The sequence below is a fragment of the Epargyreus clarus genome, unplaced genomic scaffold (assembly GCF_041222505.1).
Source record: "Epargyreus clarus isolate Ecla_fem2 unplaced genomic scaffold, WU_Ecla_fem_2.2 ptg000007l, whole genome shotgun sequence".
Classification (NCBI taxonomy): Eukaryota; Metazoa; Arthropoda; class Insecta; order Lepidoptera; family Hesperiidae; genus Epargyreus; species Epargyreus clarus.
Window position 1 is genome coordinate 14,757,826 of NW_027332215.1, and position 14,691 is coordinate 14,772,516.

At 35.8% G+C, this 14,691-nt stretch overlaps 1 protein-coding gene across 1 annotated transcript in view; it reads right to left on the reverse strand.

Annotated features, from left to right (window-relative positions):
- The window catches only part of Bmptp-Z (protein tyrosine phosphatase), a 33,297-nt gene that overhangs the window by 7,877 nt on the left and 10,729 nt on the right, over positions 1-14,691 (reverse strand). Inside the window, exons 3-7 of the mRNA XM_073074805.1 lie at positions 12,098-12,360; positions 5,758-5,983; positions 4,993-5,142; positions 4,621-4,768; positions 1,276-1,414 (exon numbers count right to left, since the gene is read on the reverse strand). Of these exons, the coding sequence (XP_072930906.1) occupies positions 1,276-1,414; positions 4,621-4,768; positions 4,993-5,142; positions 5,758-5,983; positions 12,098-12,360 (926 nt within the window). The remainder of the gene's footprint in view (positions 1-1,275; positions 1,415-4,620; positions 4,769-4,992; positions 5,143-5,757; positions 5,984-12,097; positions 12,361-14,691) is intronic.

The following is a 14,691-nucleotide window of genomic DNA, read 5'->3' on the forward strand; positions in this document are numbered from 1 at the left end:
AGCCATATTTCTAAGTTACCTACCAAAATGGGAGCATATGAGAACATTTTCTAATATCTACTAAACTAAAAAAATATATTTATGAAGAACTAAAAAAAATATATTTTTAGTACGTGACTGAAAACAATGAACAAAATGAAAAAGTTGAAAAAATATAGCTTTATTAAAACTTCAAATTTTTTAACTTTTCCAAATTTTTAAAAAATCAAGGTCATCGTCACCTAAACTTTAAAGTGTTTTGTAACTAACCGTATTATTCATGTAATATTTATAGTAACGTACTATGGTACGTATTATGGTACTTTGAATATGATGTTTACTTATTGGACGGGAAATAATATAAATGGGGCATCACCCAACTGTAATCTTTCAGTTTTTAACGATAAAAACAATACGCCGAATACGTATAACTACTGATATGAAAAATGCACTATCAATGAAAAAGTACTAAGATATAGTACTACATGCATTTGCATATGCAAATTTGTAATTGCACATAATCTAATGTCTAATTATTATATTTAAAGTAACACATACGATTCGTAATAATTGGACACGATATAATTATATTGTTATTCATTGTAAGTGAGCTATGGTTATAACGATCACCGCCGTACCTATACAGATATCCAAAGGAGGAACCGAAGATTATACCCATTGACAAAGTTGACTAACAAGAAGGTTCGTACTTGTAAGATTCAACTTTAATTTTTTTCTTAAAAAAGGGATGATATCAGCTAACATTTTCCCTTGCTTTTTTATTCAGAGATATTGTATCACAAATGCGTTTTACTTACAGTTTGTTTCTAGTGTCATGGCGGTAATCTTATTATTTTCTATATAGGGTTGCTTAAAGCAACAAAGGACCACGATTTGATACTGCAGTCCGAGTAAAATCTTCTCGATGAGTTCCCTTGGTGAGATTAGGTTAAGTTAAGTTTATTTCTGCCTTATAACAACAGTGTCAAGAGCTGCTATGTTCTGGTTTAAAGGGTGTGGTAAGAGAGACATACTTATCCGAGGCGTTCCAGCTTAGTCCTCAGGGGTAGCGGCACGCTGTGGCCGATCTCAGGTAGGAATATCCTAATTAAATCTAGGATTGCTTACAGATGTCCATGGGGGGCAGTAGCCACTTACCATCAGGTGGACTGCATGCTCGATCGCTACTCCCGTATTATAAAAACGTAGGAATTCTAATCCCATTTGAGATTGATTACGGATCTCCATGGGCGGCAGTAGCTCACCATCCATATTACAAAAACAGGTTAGACTTACGTGTCAACAGCAGTGGCGGCGGATGGCTCGTCGTCCTCGTCGTCGGCGGAGGAGGCGGGCGAGGGCGACTCGCGCGGCGGCGGCGTCGGCGGGCTCTCGTCCGAGCTCGACTCCGCTGACGCCGTGAACTTCAAGTTACCTGCACGCAACGAACAAAATCAATCAAAACTTTTATACACATACACATTATACACATAAACCATAGATTAGTAAAGATAACTCACTCCTAACAAGAAAATGTAACCAGTTTCGACAATTGAACTTGTCACTGTCATCACTTTCGTGTTTGAAAAATATTTAAAAAATGTAGTTTTTAGAGCATTTACGAATGAAACGATATTTCTCCGCACTTTTTCTTCGATTTAGTTTTTTTGCACCACTTAACTAGACATGTCGGCATTGTTCCGCGTAAATTACACCATGACAGTCGGAGACGTAATGGGAAAACTGTCAGTCGTTTTACGTGAGTGTCGGCCATTTGTGGCTTCCTTCAATTACAAGGCGGTGAGATATCTATACTTATCTATGACATACACATACAAATCAAAGTGTTTATTGTGGAATACACATTAAGGTGAGTAAAGACTGTAGTAACGTAATGCAATGTAAGAGAGTTCCCATAGTGTAGACGCCTTTTTTGCATGAACCGTGCACCCTACGCACGCGAACAGATCATTTCAACTCGTGCGCGCTGCGATCCGCCATTTGTCGGCTTTTTCTTCAAACACAGAGCGTAGTGTGAACGGCTCGTGTGTCTGTTCTGCGGAACGGTATAGTCGACGGTGTTCGTTCTGTGTTCTCGACAGACTCAGTTATGTTCGCCGCGTGAATGCCGGAAATATATGCGAGTGGATGAGTTCGTGCGCGCGCTGCGTCCGAACTTATGAAATGCTCCTTTCACGTTACATTACTGCAGCAGTTTGTACCCATCTTTAAATACATACATATTTCACAATAATGTTAACAACACAGAGATTGAAACGCGCTTTTTTGGTGTACATCTCTTGTAAAATTAGTAGGGATCAACCATAAACTACGTCACGTAAATTTTTTGGATGCTTTGATAATTCGTAAAACTCCTACCTGGCTTATCAATAAATTGTGAATCAAAATGCACATAGCATTCATCTTTTTATGTTGCTGAATAATTTTAGTGGATAAATAAACTATAACTGAGTTTAATTCAAAATTAGTAAAGTAATGCCGTTCGCATTTGTTGACAATTATCATTTTGACAACATAAGGCAATAAAATTGTTTACGCGCCTGTAAAATCATATCTTAAATCTTAAAACAACTAACTTAACTTTGAATAATATTCAAATATATAGTCTTTATACAATACTTAACAGTTAACACCGAAGTTACATCAATGCACAAACACTATACCACAATGTTATTCTACCTAAAAACTGTGACATCGTTTATGGGAGTCCTCCCACACGTAGCGACATACAAAGCGATTGACGACGGACAACGCAGCAAGTAAAAAATTAGCTTATAATTACATAACAGATCCCTTAGTATGAGTTTTTACGTATGCTCGAAAAAGTACAACGTTTACGAATTCGCTCATGTAGCGCCCCGTGGACAGTATCGGAAATAAAATTTCGCATTATGAGTTTTAAAAATACTGAATAGTCAATTGTTACAACATTTAATTTTACAAATGTATTATAAATAAAATACATTTATATTTACATTTTTAATTTAATTTTGATAGCGTTATATTTCTGTTTTTACTGCGTTTTCTGTTTAACTTATACTGCGGAATTTTAGTTCCAACACTGTCCACGGGGGCCGTATATGAGCGAATACGTAAACGTTGTACTTTTCGAGCATACGTAAAAAGTTAAAAACTCATACTAAGGGCACAGGTTGCAGTTCTCGAGTTTGCACGTTAAGTGAAAACGGTTGCGTGCAACATTATAGTTCTGTACAAAAAATATAATTTCATGAATAAGTATCATGAAATTATATTTTTTGCTCGTGATTAGGCCAGCGAACGTGCGGACATCCAGTGGTCATCGACTGGGTAATTCTCATATTCTAAGATAAATCTCGTTTAATGAATAACCCCCAGTCGAGATACAACATGGCTAGGATTGCCAACAATACTTTATTACTTAGTATTGTACAAAATTTCGATTTTATGTACAATATACTCTTACAAAAGTATATAATACGCAAAACTACTATATTTTAATTATTTTTTGTCAGTTTCCATTTTCTAATCGGAATGTTATAATATAAAACATTTATTAAAGATAAAAATAAAAAAAACATACAAGAAGTGTAAGAGTTTCTTTTCTAAGTTTACTTAGTAGACACTAGATTTGTGGCCTATTTTAAAAAAATACTAGTCATATAGGAAATATGTTGGCAACCCTAAATGGCACATACAGTGAACAAGTAATACCATCGTGAATACCTGCATGTTCATAATATAACACGAGCTGCTGCAACGTACGGACGCTTGTTAAGTACATAATAAAGAATCAATATTTTTACATAAATACACGTATAATTTGATGTACACTCAAGCATTTCAAGCCTAGAGTTCGAATCCCAGACTCTCTTATGCTATTTCTTAATAATGTGTGAAGTAGATTAACTCAATCTAGTCAGCGCGGTAGATTTTTAGGTAACCTTCACTTTTTATTTTGTAAAGACTTACTTATAGAAGTTTATAGTAAACCATGTGCTATTAGAAGACCTGAGCTTATTAATGGGGTGTTCAGGAATATAACATAAGCCTATAGCTCTGCAAATTAACACAAAATGACTCCTAAATTCGTCACTCGTCGTTCGTACACCATCTCTTTCTGTACCTGCATCCTTCATGTAAAATAGAATCTATCTAATCTAGAAGAATAAATAGTTAATCGAATCTATGGATCTTCTTGTAGCGCCAGAAAACACATGCTATAAATATGCGCGTAGATGTGCATAGACGCGCCTGGCTGCCTAAAATTCCTAATAAATGCTTTATTTTTCATCACATATTTATAACAAGTGTTAAACACATCACTACTGTTGATTTCCAACACTATGCTGCTGTCATAGAGACAGACAGATTCGGTACGCTTTTCGATGAAAAAATATATGGAGGATTCGTAAGTTCGTTGTACGTATGAAAAGTTTAAATATTTATTGCAGTTCTAATAAAAGTTAAAAAAATATCCAAGTGAAGTTGCGTTAGGTTAGAATACGAGTAGATGAAATAAAAGTACGTCGTTAATAAAATACAAAATAAATCGATAGTTAATCGATATACCCATATCGATATTCTACATCCGTTTGTACGTTAGTTGTAAACAAGCTGTAAATATATTGCAGTGGTTACCGAGCGAGGCGCTGGCGGGGATGGCGGGCAGCGGGCGGGCGGGCGCGCGCGTGAGGCTCTCCGCGCGCGGCGGCGGCGGCGGCGCGCGCTCCTCCGCCTCCTCCGCCACCGCCGAGTAGATGCTCTCCTCCAGCTTGCTCTCCTCCTTCTGCATTCACAATATACATCGTGACATTTTTCCCGGTTCCGTACCCGAAGGGTAAATACACAAACACAAAATTATTTCAACTTCTAAAGCTCGGTCTTCAAAGTGGCAGAATTTATTTTGATATTTTAAGGACTTCGGACATCATTGTATCAATTAATCTCACGATTGTCTCCCTCGAACTATACCTATTCAAAACTTGTATTATTATCAAATAAAATACTTACATAGTCGGGACTGAATCTCTTAGCGCCCTCGATGACGGCCTGGTAGGAGAAACGCAGCTGATCTGGCGTCTGGATCAGCCCCATGCGGTCGCGGCGCATTTCCAGCAATATTTGTTGAATGTTCACGCTGCCCAATCCCTCCTTTTCAATCTAAAATAAAATAAAAAAAAATTGAAGCGAAAAACTCAAGGTAACAAATCTCAAATTTCAATAAGATTTATTTTTCCATCATTACGGCATACTCACCATCATACCATTCACCACATACAACTTTAGCAATCGACAATTACATTAGTTGGCTTCGTGTTGTAACCAATTATAATTGACTCCATCACGATCGAGGATACAATCTACGTCCAATGAATCGCAGCCGAACAGAATCTTGTGTATGTTTGTAGTATCTTTAATAAGGCAAATCATGTTTCTTATTCGTTGCCACGGTAAAGAGTGGAAAATATACGGAACATGTATCTTTATTAAGTTTTTTTCATTAACTGGCTGTGCATATATTGGTTAAATGTAAGAAATAAATTTTATCTATTTCCACTTCAAATTTTTGAACGCAAATAACTTCGATGGAAAATACAACAATATGATATTATTTCGCTGGTCGGATGATACTCGTTCATGCTTATTGAAGTCATCTCGATAAGTAACAATAATTTTAGAATACAAGCTAAAAAAGCTCTTAAAAACTTACATGACTTATTCAACATTACTTATCTACTCTTAAGTGGTACGAAACCTCAAAAAAATACGACTTACGATGACAAGACAAGAGTCGACTAAGCAGAAGGTGCCGGACCTGCCGATGCCCGCGCTGCAGTGCACGACGGGCGGGCCCACGCTCGGCTCGAGCGCGCCCGACGCTCGCACCCGCTTCAAGAACTCCAGGAACGCCACGGGCGAAGTCGGCACGCCGAAGTCCGGCCAGGTCGTGTAGTGGAACTGCACCACCTCACGACTCTCGTCGTTCTCCATGTCGTAGATCCTAAAATTAAACCCCATAAATGCTTGAACGCGCTTATAATCAGTGTGCTTATACATTATAATAACATAATCAGTTAGTTTGAATATCTTCAAGGGATAGTAGACAGGATGCTGTAATTATACAACAGCCTTTGAAGTAATTTCTTTAATACATACACCATGTCAAACAAGAGTGGCCATTGCTTGTCTTTTTTCCAATAGGCTTATAGTCAACAATAAATTATTGAGGTATAATTAATGGGACAGGGACGCAATACACCTAAAAGAAGAAAGAAATATTGATTGGCAAAAGTAAATATAATCCTTGGATAGAATACATGCAAGAAGTTTGCTACTTTCATTACCTATTTTATTAATATATTAAGTTAAAATAACTAGAAGATGAAACTATTATATTTCATAACTTCAACTCCGAATGCTAACTAGGTCGCGAGGGATATCAGTATTTATTTAGATAAATAAATGCATATATTGCAATATTTGCAATGACCAAGGTGCAAGCTGGCTAGTTTCTAGAATGCAGCTGCGAGGTTCATTACCTGATGAAGATTAACGTGAGCAAATCTTAAACACGATGTTGATATGTTTAAGATTTGCAACATGTGTGTGGCATTCGGTCTCGGTCATCGTGTGAGGTATTACAAAATAATGATAAGGTTCCAGTTGAGTATTTACTAAAACTACACGCAACTAGAAAAGTATCAGATTCAAAATCAGGAGACTAGGCATAGTATATAGAATATAAATAACTTAATCCGTTGTTAACCCAATATTTTCTACTGCTAGGCACGAGTTTCCTCTCAGGGTGAGACGGGGTTAGCCCATAAATCCCCACGCTGACCAAGTACACATTGGTAGACTTTACACACGGACAGAGATTTTATTTTTTTATTTTCAAGTATTCTCAAGCATGTAGGTTTCCTCATGATTATTTCCATCGCCGTTAAAGCATGTGATAATTAATTTCGAATACGCACATAACTTTTAAATATGAAAGTGTCTGCTTGGAATTCAAACCTCTAATAAAGCGATCGAGAGGACGAGCTTTAACGATTAAACTATCATCTATAACTCAAATGAAAATCTAAAAAATGATCATGACTCACAATAAAAATATTATACAATTATTATATTATATAGACGTTATCAATTCAAATGCCCAACAATGCCTATACGGTCAAATCTATTAACTATATTGGCACCGGACTTCGACGTAATAGATATCGGCATGGCAGTAAATTAATATAAGAGGAAAAAATGTTTCCACGTAATATCTTTATTTCCTTTGAATAGCGGTATTTTATAGCTAAGTTTAAAGTAGAACGCTATGTGGTTCAACCACGACAAAAACATTTCCTTCTTACAACACAGGTGTGAAGATGCCTGGTTTAAAGTCGTAAAGCAAATACACTAGTATATGTAAATCAAATATGAGGCGGTAACTTGAATTATCTTATTCCTAATACGTACATATAAATCACAGTCATGTCGTACTGTGTTCGTACATCGTAATCTCCGTATCCTTATGCCGATTTCAATGATATTTCGTAGGTGTATTGTAGTTGTTCCCAATCAAAGTTTGCTGTTAGACGTAATGAGTGTCAGTCGCTATTGTAGATATCATATTTTGTGTCAGAGCAACTTCTGTTCTGGCCCATTTATTTATATATATAGCATCATCATCATCAACCCATTATCGTCCCATTGCTGGGCACGGCTCTCATAATGAAAAGGCTATAGTCCACCGCGCTAGCCAATTGCGTATTGGTAGACTTCACATACCTTTGAGATTTTTTATAAATCTTTCAGGTGTACAGGTTTCCTCACGATGTTTTCCTTCACCATTTAAGCAAGTGATAATTAATTTCTAAGACGCACATAACCTTGAAAAATCAGAGGTGCGTGCCTGAGATTTGTACCTAGAACCCCTCGATCGAGAGGCCGAGTTTCTTAACCACTTTGCTATCACTGCTATGTATAGCTTATTAAAATGCAATTATGTCACCCATTTCATCGTCAACCCGCAGTAATGGGTCGACGATTAAATGGTCACGGGTCTCCTCGCAGAGTTAGAGGGATACTACAAACCACAGTGCGTGTTGGTAAACTACACACACCGACATATACATGGGCTTATAGTTTGAAAGACAGTAATTTACAAAGTGCTTTGAACCGTCCGCGGCAGTGACATTGCATGCATGTAACGACGACATGACCGTGTCCATGAAACCACGGCACTGTGCTAAACAAAGGTTAAGTCTAATTTTAAAAGCAACGGTCATTTATCACTAATGGTTATGAGGGTAGTAGGGCAATAAAATCGATTTAAATGATTTTATATTAACGAGAATTCTTAATGAAGTATTCTTCTGGGACATTAGGCCAAATTAAGCGAAGCTAAAGCAATTAATAGACGATAAAAGAAGTGATAGCGTAGTGGTTAAAAACTCGGCCTCTCGATCGAGGGGCCCAAGGTTCAAATCCCAGGCACGCACCTCTGATTTTTCAAAATTATGTGCGTATTAGAAATTAATTATTACTTGCTAAAACGGTGAAGGAAAACATCGTGAGAAAACCTGCATACCTAAGAGAGTTATAAAAAAATTCTCAAAGGTATGTGAAGTCTACCAATACGCACTTGGCCAGCGCGGTGGACTGTGGTTTAATCCCTCTCATTCTAAGAGAAGCCCTGTGCCCAGCAGTGGGACAGTAATGGGTTGATGATGACAGCCCATTGTACACAGGGCCAGTATCGATTCGGTGTATCGCTATATCGGTGTGATATCGGTGTATCTATAGAACAATAAAAGTGTACAATCTGTACAAATCATAAAAACTCTCAGCAATATTAGAAATAATAAAATAAACCTAACAGTTGATGAGAAAAGACTAAATAAATTTAATTAAAACGGCAAGAGTAATCTTCTTTGCTAGGATTTCCTGGAATAATCTATCTTGATCGAGTGAAAAAAGTTTTTATTGAGGAATAAAAAAGAACTATGAAGCCTGAAGCACAGATTGTTCAAAAATTAAACGAAAATCTGTATCGCGTTTTCCATTGATTGAAATCCTGAGACGAGACGGTCTAATCGATATTGTTATTTACAAAAGGGCCTTTACCTTACGAAGTATTTAGTAATTATTTGATGGTCATACAGCTGTAACTTTTCTAAGGTTTACATTAAAAAGTAAACCTTATATCATTTACATAAGCGACACAAACAATATTAATCATAAAAAACTCACAAACCAAATACATACAGATACATGTAGATGGATCTTCCCTTACACCCTTTGTCATAAACAAAGCACTATATTGAATAACCCTGTCATTATCTAAAATCTGTTACATAAAGAATAAGCAGCCCTTTCTGTTGTGTATTTTAAGATCTTAAAACCTTAAGGTAAAGTCACCTATTTCCGCGGTATTTTCACCAAAACTAGAAAGAGCGTCAAATATTAAGTATTTACTACGGCTTAATAAGGAATTAGATAATTTTATCAGAAGCTTTATTATCTGTACTCTTAAAATAGACTCGACATTTTACGATTAAATATTGATTTAAATGTGTATTTAAAATAAATATGAAACAAGTCAGAAAACCCTAATTCCGATGTAAAAATCCTTATTCCGATGTACTTGGTTCCTAATTCCGAGTATACAAAATAAGAGAGTGAATGAGATAGAACGACTGCTACATGGTGTATAAAAATAAATGTGATTTATTGAATTTAGTTTCAATTTCGATTTAATTTTATTTATTATTTAAAGAGTAGCTTTTTCAAAAGTGTTCTTAGCTGTAATGAAAGGAAAACTGCCGAAATATAACTTTCTTACAGTATAGTTTCTTGACTGGTTAATTTACCATACATATTTCATGTATTTTTTTCAAAACTGCAGTGTATCTGCAATACAATTTTGGACATTCTTTTTCGTGGACTTTATACAAGGGTTTATTGTTGTACACCAGAAATAATAATAATAATAATATGGAATATCGTCACGCAGTTTATAGAATTATTTCGTTTTGAGTAATTTAATCAAATGAAAATGTCATAAAATGTTCTATTTCTTATTTAAATATCCATTAAAATCGTATAACAATGTTATTTCTTCATTAATTAGGATTAAGATAATTACTGATACAAACAATAAAAAACCGATGAAAACTTGAAACACCCTGTATAGTATTTTGCGGTTATGCCGCTGATTAAGGTGCCCATATAACCTAATTCCGATTTATATACATCGGAATAGCATTTCATAACTAAAAATCACGTTTCCAAATTCCGATTATTAAATATTAAAAACCTTTTACACAATTTAGAGGCAGAACGATGCTTTATTGAAATATGTACATAATAATATACAATACTTGTTTAACATTACATCGATATCTTGATGAACTTCATTTTCTCTCCTTAGTTGTCCCATAGAAGAAATTAGGAAAGTGCATTGTTAGGTCATCTTTGATATTATATAATTAGGTAATGCAGTACAATGCAGTACCTCGGAAAATGATTTCGATATTAATTGATTATTAGATTTGTCAAATTCGAAGCAAGACGTGCTTATTCATAAAAACAACTACAACTAAAAATTAAAAACAAGTATATGAAATTGCTATTCCGTGTTATACCTCGGTTTAAGGGAGAGCCCAAAATATTTGGCACCTAATGCCACTGTATTTTTAAACTTATTTTTACTCCTATCTGCTAAGAAATAAGCACAATATTTAATTGTTATCGATTCCATATATAATCAATATAATGTTTTCATCCAAACACTATCAAACACATGCCAATTTATTGAAAAAATCACTATTTGAGAAATCGTGACATTCACGTGCAAAAGGCCCAAAATATATGAAGCATACGTTTGATGTAGGCACTAATGCGAAACTATGCGATTATTTAAAAAACAATACACATAATACTATTAAGATATCCATATGACAATAGAGTGATGGTTTATTAAATAACATACCTTTCAGTAAAAATGAGTTCGTAAATAGTTTATAAAAGCCGTTTTTGTAAATACCACGGAATTCGGTGCCAATTTCAGAACCCCTCGGCATTAGGTGACTTTACCTTAGTATAAGGTTGTGTAACGAGCGCGGAGGTGGGACTTAACACGACCTATGTTCAATCTTTGTCAACTGTAGGTGGGTAGAAGCAAATATCGACCAGAGTTGTCTCGCCAATGTCGCTTCGTGCGACTAATCGTCGTCTTGCGGCCGGCGGGAGCCTACACACGTTCTGTACGTGCCCTCTCGCTCCTGTTTTCCACGTGCTACCGCGAGTTCATTGTGAAGTGCAGAGACTACTCCTCGGGAAGATCAGGCCGTGCTTGCTTCTTCAAGCCCCGTGACAGCGCCGTGCGCGTCTCCCCTGACACGATTGGAGTCCGCAGATAGACTTGGAAGGCAAGGTTGGTGGTTTTTCTACTCATCTGCTGGGACGAGGATTGGGTCATACCTCTCACACTATACAGTCCACTTATATCCTCCCGTGGGATTGCGTGGCCGTGCCCGCATACCTACACCCTTGCGGTCTGGCCTTTGAGCTGGAGCGCACAACCTAACTCTTTGCTTAATTAGCAATACAATACTCCAGAATTAACGGCTTTTCCACTGTAACTCGGGCAAAATAAGGTATTTCCAACTTAACAGATGATGGTTAAAACGTATGTCCAGTGGACTAAATAATCAATTAATGGGTGAAACGAGAGTACATAAACGCGTACTAAATGGTAAACTGGATGGGCGGAGCAGTCTTAGAATTCCAAAACTCAGGTGAGCAGGACCGGGAACCTTAGGTCGTGACTAAATCCAGGGCGAAAACCAAGACCAAAGAAATATTCCAACAAGACCAAGCAGCCTCACACGTGGTTGTAGCGCTTCAGATGATGTCGATGATGTTGATGATGTCGATGATGGTGAACGATTAAATCAACGATATTTAAATTTCCTCGATATCTTTTTCCTGATTTACAACAATTTATGTGAACGCAAAGACTATATCGTTACCTGTTCTGAAATTGTATTACAACATTGAAATGGGCTTATATTACAAAAATGGTAGAGGAATATACATATGTTTTAATTTTCCTTACTTGAACACCCTCGTAGAGTAGTAGTTGCAGTCCTCCTCGCTGATCTGTTCGACGGTGAGCTTCACGTCGTTTAGTACCATCTTCTGCTGTTCGCCGATGCCGTGGGGCCAGTACCAGTGGCACTTGATCTCGCTCTTCTCAACGATCTTGTTCAGCATGAGGATGGCGCGGCTGTTCTGCTCCCACACCATCAACCAGAAGTGGCCCACGGTGAACACGAGCGGCCCTTGGGTTAGGATGTACTTGCGATTCGCCCGTTCCATCTGAATAGGAAATAATTCCATAACTACATTTTCTATGTACATATACTAATATCAGTGTGATGATTGTCTTTAACACAATGTTTAAACTAAATTTCGATATAACATTAACTACTATGAAATTCCTTTTAGCATTATATTGTACAAGTAGTCAAAGCTGTCTTTCAGAAGGTCGACAAGGAACATTATTTTTTTATATTTTACATGTTGTTCCAGAACCCACTGGTCAACAATACCAATGTATATATGTCATTGGTTTTTAAGCGGTAAGTAATTATTATTTACAAATACCTAAATATATATTTTTATTGATTTTTATTTACCTACATATTTATGAATCTTTATATTGAGAAGTATCAATGCAATTAATTTCTCCTATTCGATCTCAAAGAAGCTTAAAAATAAAGCTGATTGAACGCACGGGCGGAGAAAATATAAAAGTTACTTTGAAGGCTCTCAGCTTATATTTTCCGTAGAACCAATATTTCTAAGAACATGTAATACGAGTCTAAGCTGAATCATTAAAGTAGAATGAAGTTTTCTTTAGAAATAATACTTATAAGAGGAGCTTTACGGGTCCCCCTGCAACTAGGTATTACAATGTTATAAAGCTTCTTAATTATTAATTTTCAAGGAAACTAAGAACTCCACAGATACTCCTACGTGTTATAAAATAAAGAAAATAGTTTACAGTAAGCAACATAATGTACACAACTGGGAGAGATCTGAAGCACCACTCATTGCTGCTTCAACGCAAACTTGTCCGAAATGGATCCGATCAAAATCTCAAAAACAAAAACGTTCCTCTCTAGTTACCTAAGAGGAACCGAGATCGAAGAAGGATCGAGTCACGACTGTTTAAAACGTATTTCGAAGCCGGAAACACTCATTCGCTAAAAGTGATCGCCGCCCTAGCACCGACCATTGGCGGTGCTCTGTGTTGCTTAAATTGACATATTATCATTTACGATACGTCGCCCTTCTAAGATTGCTGCAATTTTATTTGTACACGGCATAGATTAGTAAAGATTACTCACTCCTAACAAGAAAATGTACCCAGTTTTGAGAATTGAAATAGTTGCGTAAAAAAGATTTGCCACGTCTCCGTGCTAAAATATTCCTAAAATATTTGAAATTATTATTATAAATTATTTAATTATCATGTAAATTACGCAGTATTAGTTATTTATTCGTAAATTTTCTCTAAAAATGTTTTTATTTGTCAAGAATTCAAAAAAAGAACTTACTATAATAAGCCATTTGCGGCTTCATTCAATTTCAAGGCAGCGAAGTATCTTTACTAATCTATGGTACACGGGTTGAAATTATTGAATAATATTTTCAATCTTAACACATTTATACAAATACTGACCCGGCAAACGTTGTGTTGCCGTATAAATAAAATAATGTTAAGGGTGAACAACCCTTAACACTTAGGGGTATGAAAAATAGATAGTAGCCGATTCTCAGACCTACTGAATATGCATATAAAATTTGGTGAAAATCGGTAAAGCCGGAGAAGTACGGTAACTAACATTGTGGCACGAGAATTTTATATATAAGATGTTATGCATGCCATGCAAAAACTTTGGAATGATTTAGTTAGACACAATCAATTTTATCTTATTGTTGTTGGTAAGAACACGAAAGCGCGTTAAATGGTACACCATCAGTCCATCACATAACAATAATATAAAACTTAATTTACTTTCAGGATTATTGTAATATGTAATATATTATTATAAAACTTTTTTCAACAGAAAAAAATCACCATATATAGGTAAAGTCAGAAACCTATGCAGCCTTTAAAATATGCATTAAATAAAGCATAAAATATGTCTATGACGCACATTTGTGAAATATAATAAATAATAAAATATAAATAGTAAAATAACAGAGGCTTCTCTAAACCTGCTATTTAAAAAGTGGTCTACTGCGTATTAATTTCTCTTTAAAACACATTGTGTCGATGAAGATTGTTACCCATTGTTGGCGACTTCGTAATTTTTTAAATTACGGGGAAAAACGTCGTCATAATAGTTCTGAGTACCCACGTGCTTCCAGCTATTTACAGGCTAATTAATAAAAATGGTTTGAAATTGCTATTTAAATGATTCGTGTAATCAGAATTATGTCAATAAATTGTGATATTCTGAAATACATACGAATATTAAAAATCTACTACTGACTACCCTAAATGCATCACACATTATTTATATTATTAAATAGTCTGCAAGTATTGTTAAAATATGATATTTGATATATTGAAATTCAAAAAGTAGGTCACGCGGTAATTCAATGCCTGTGGCGCACTAAAATGATACATGTGTGCCT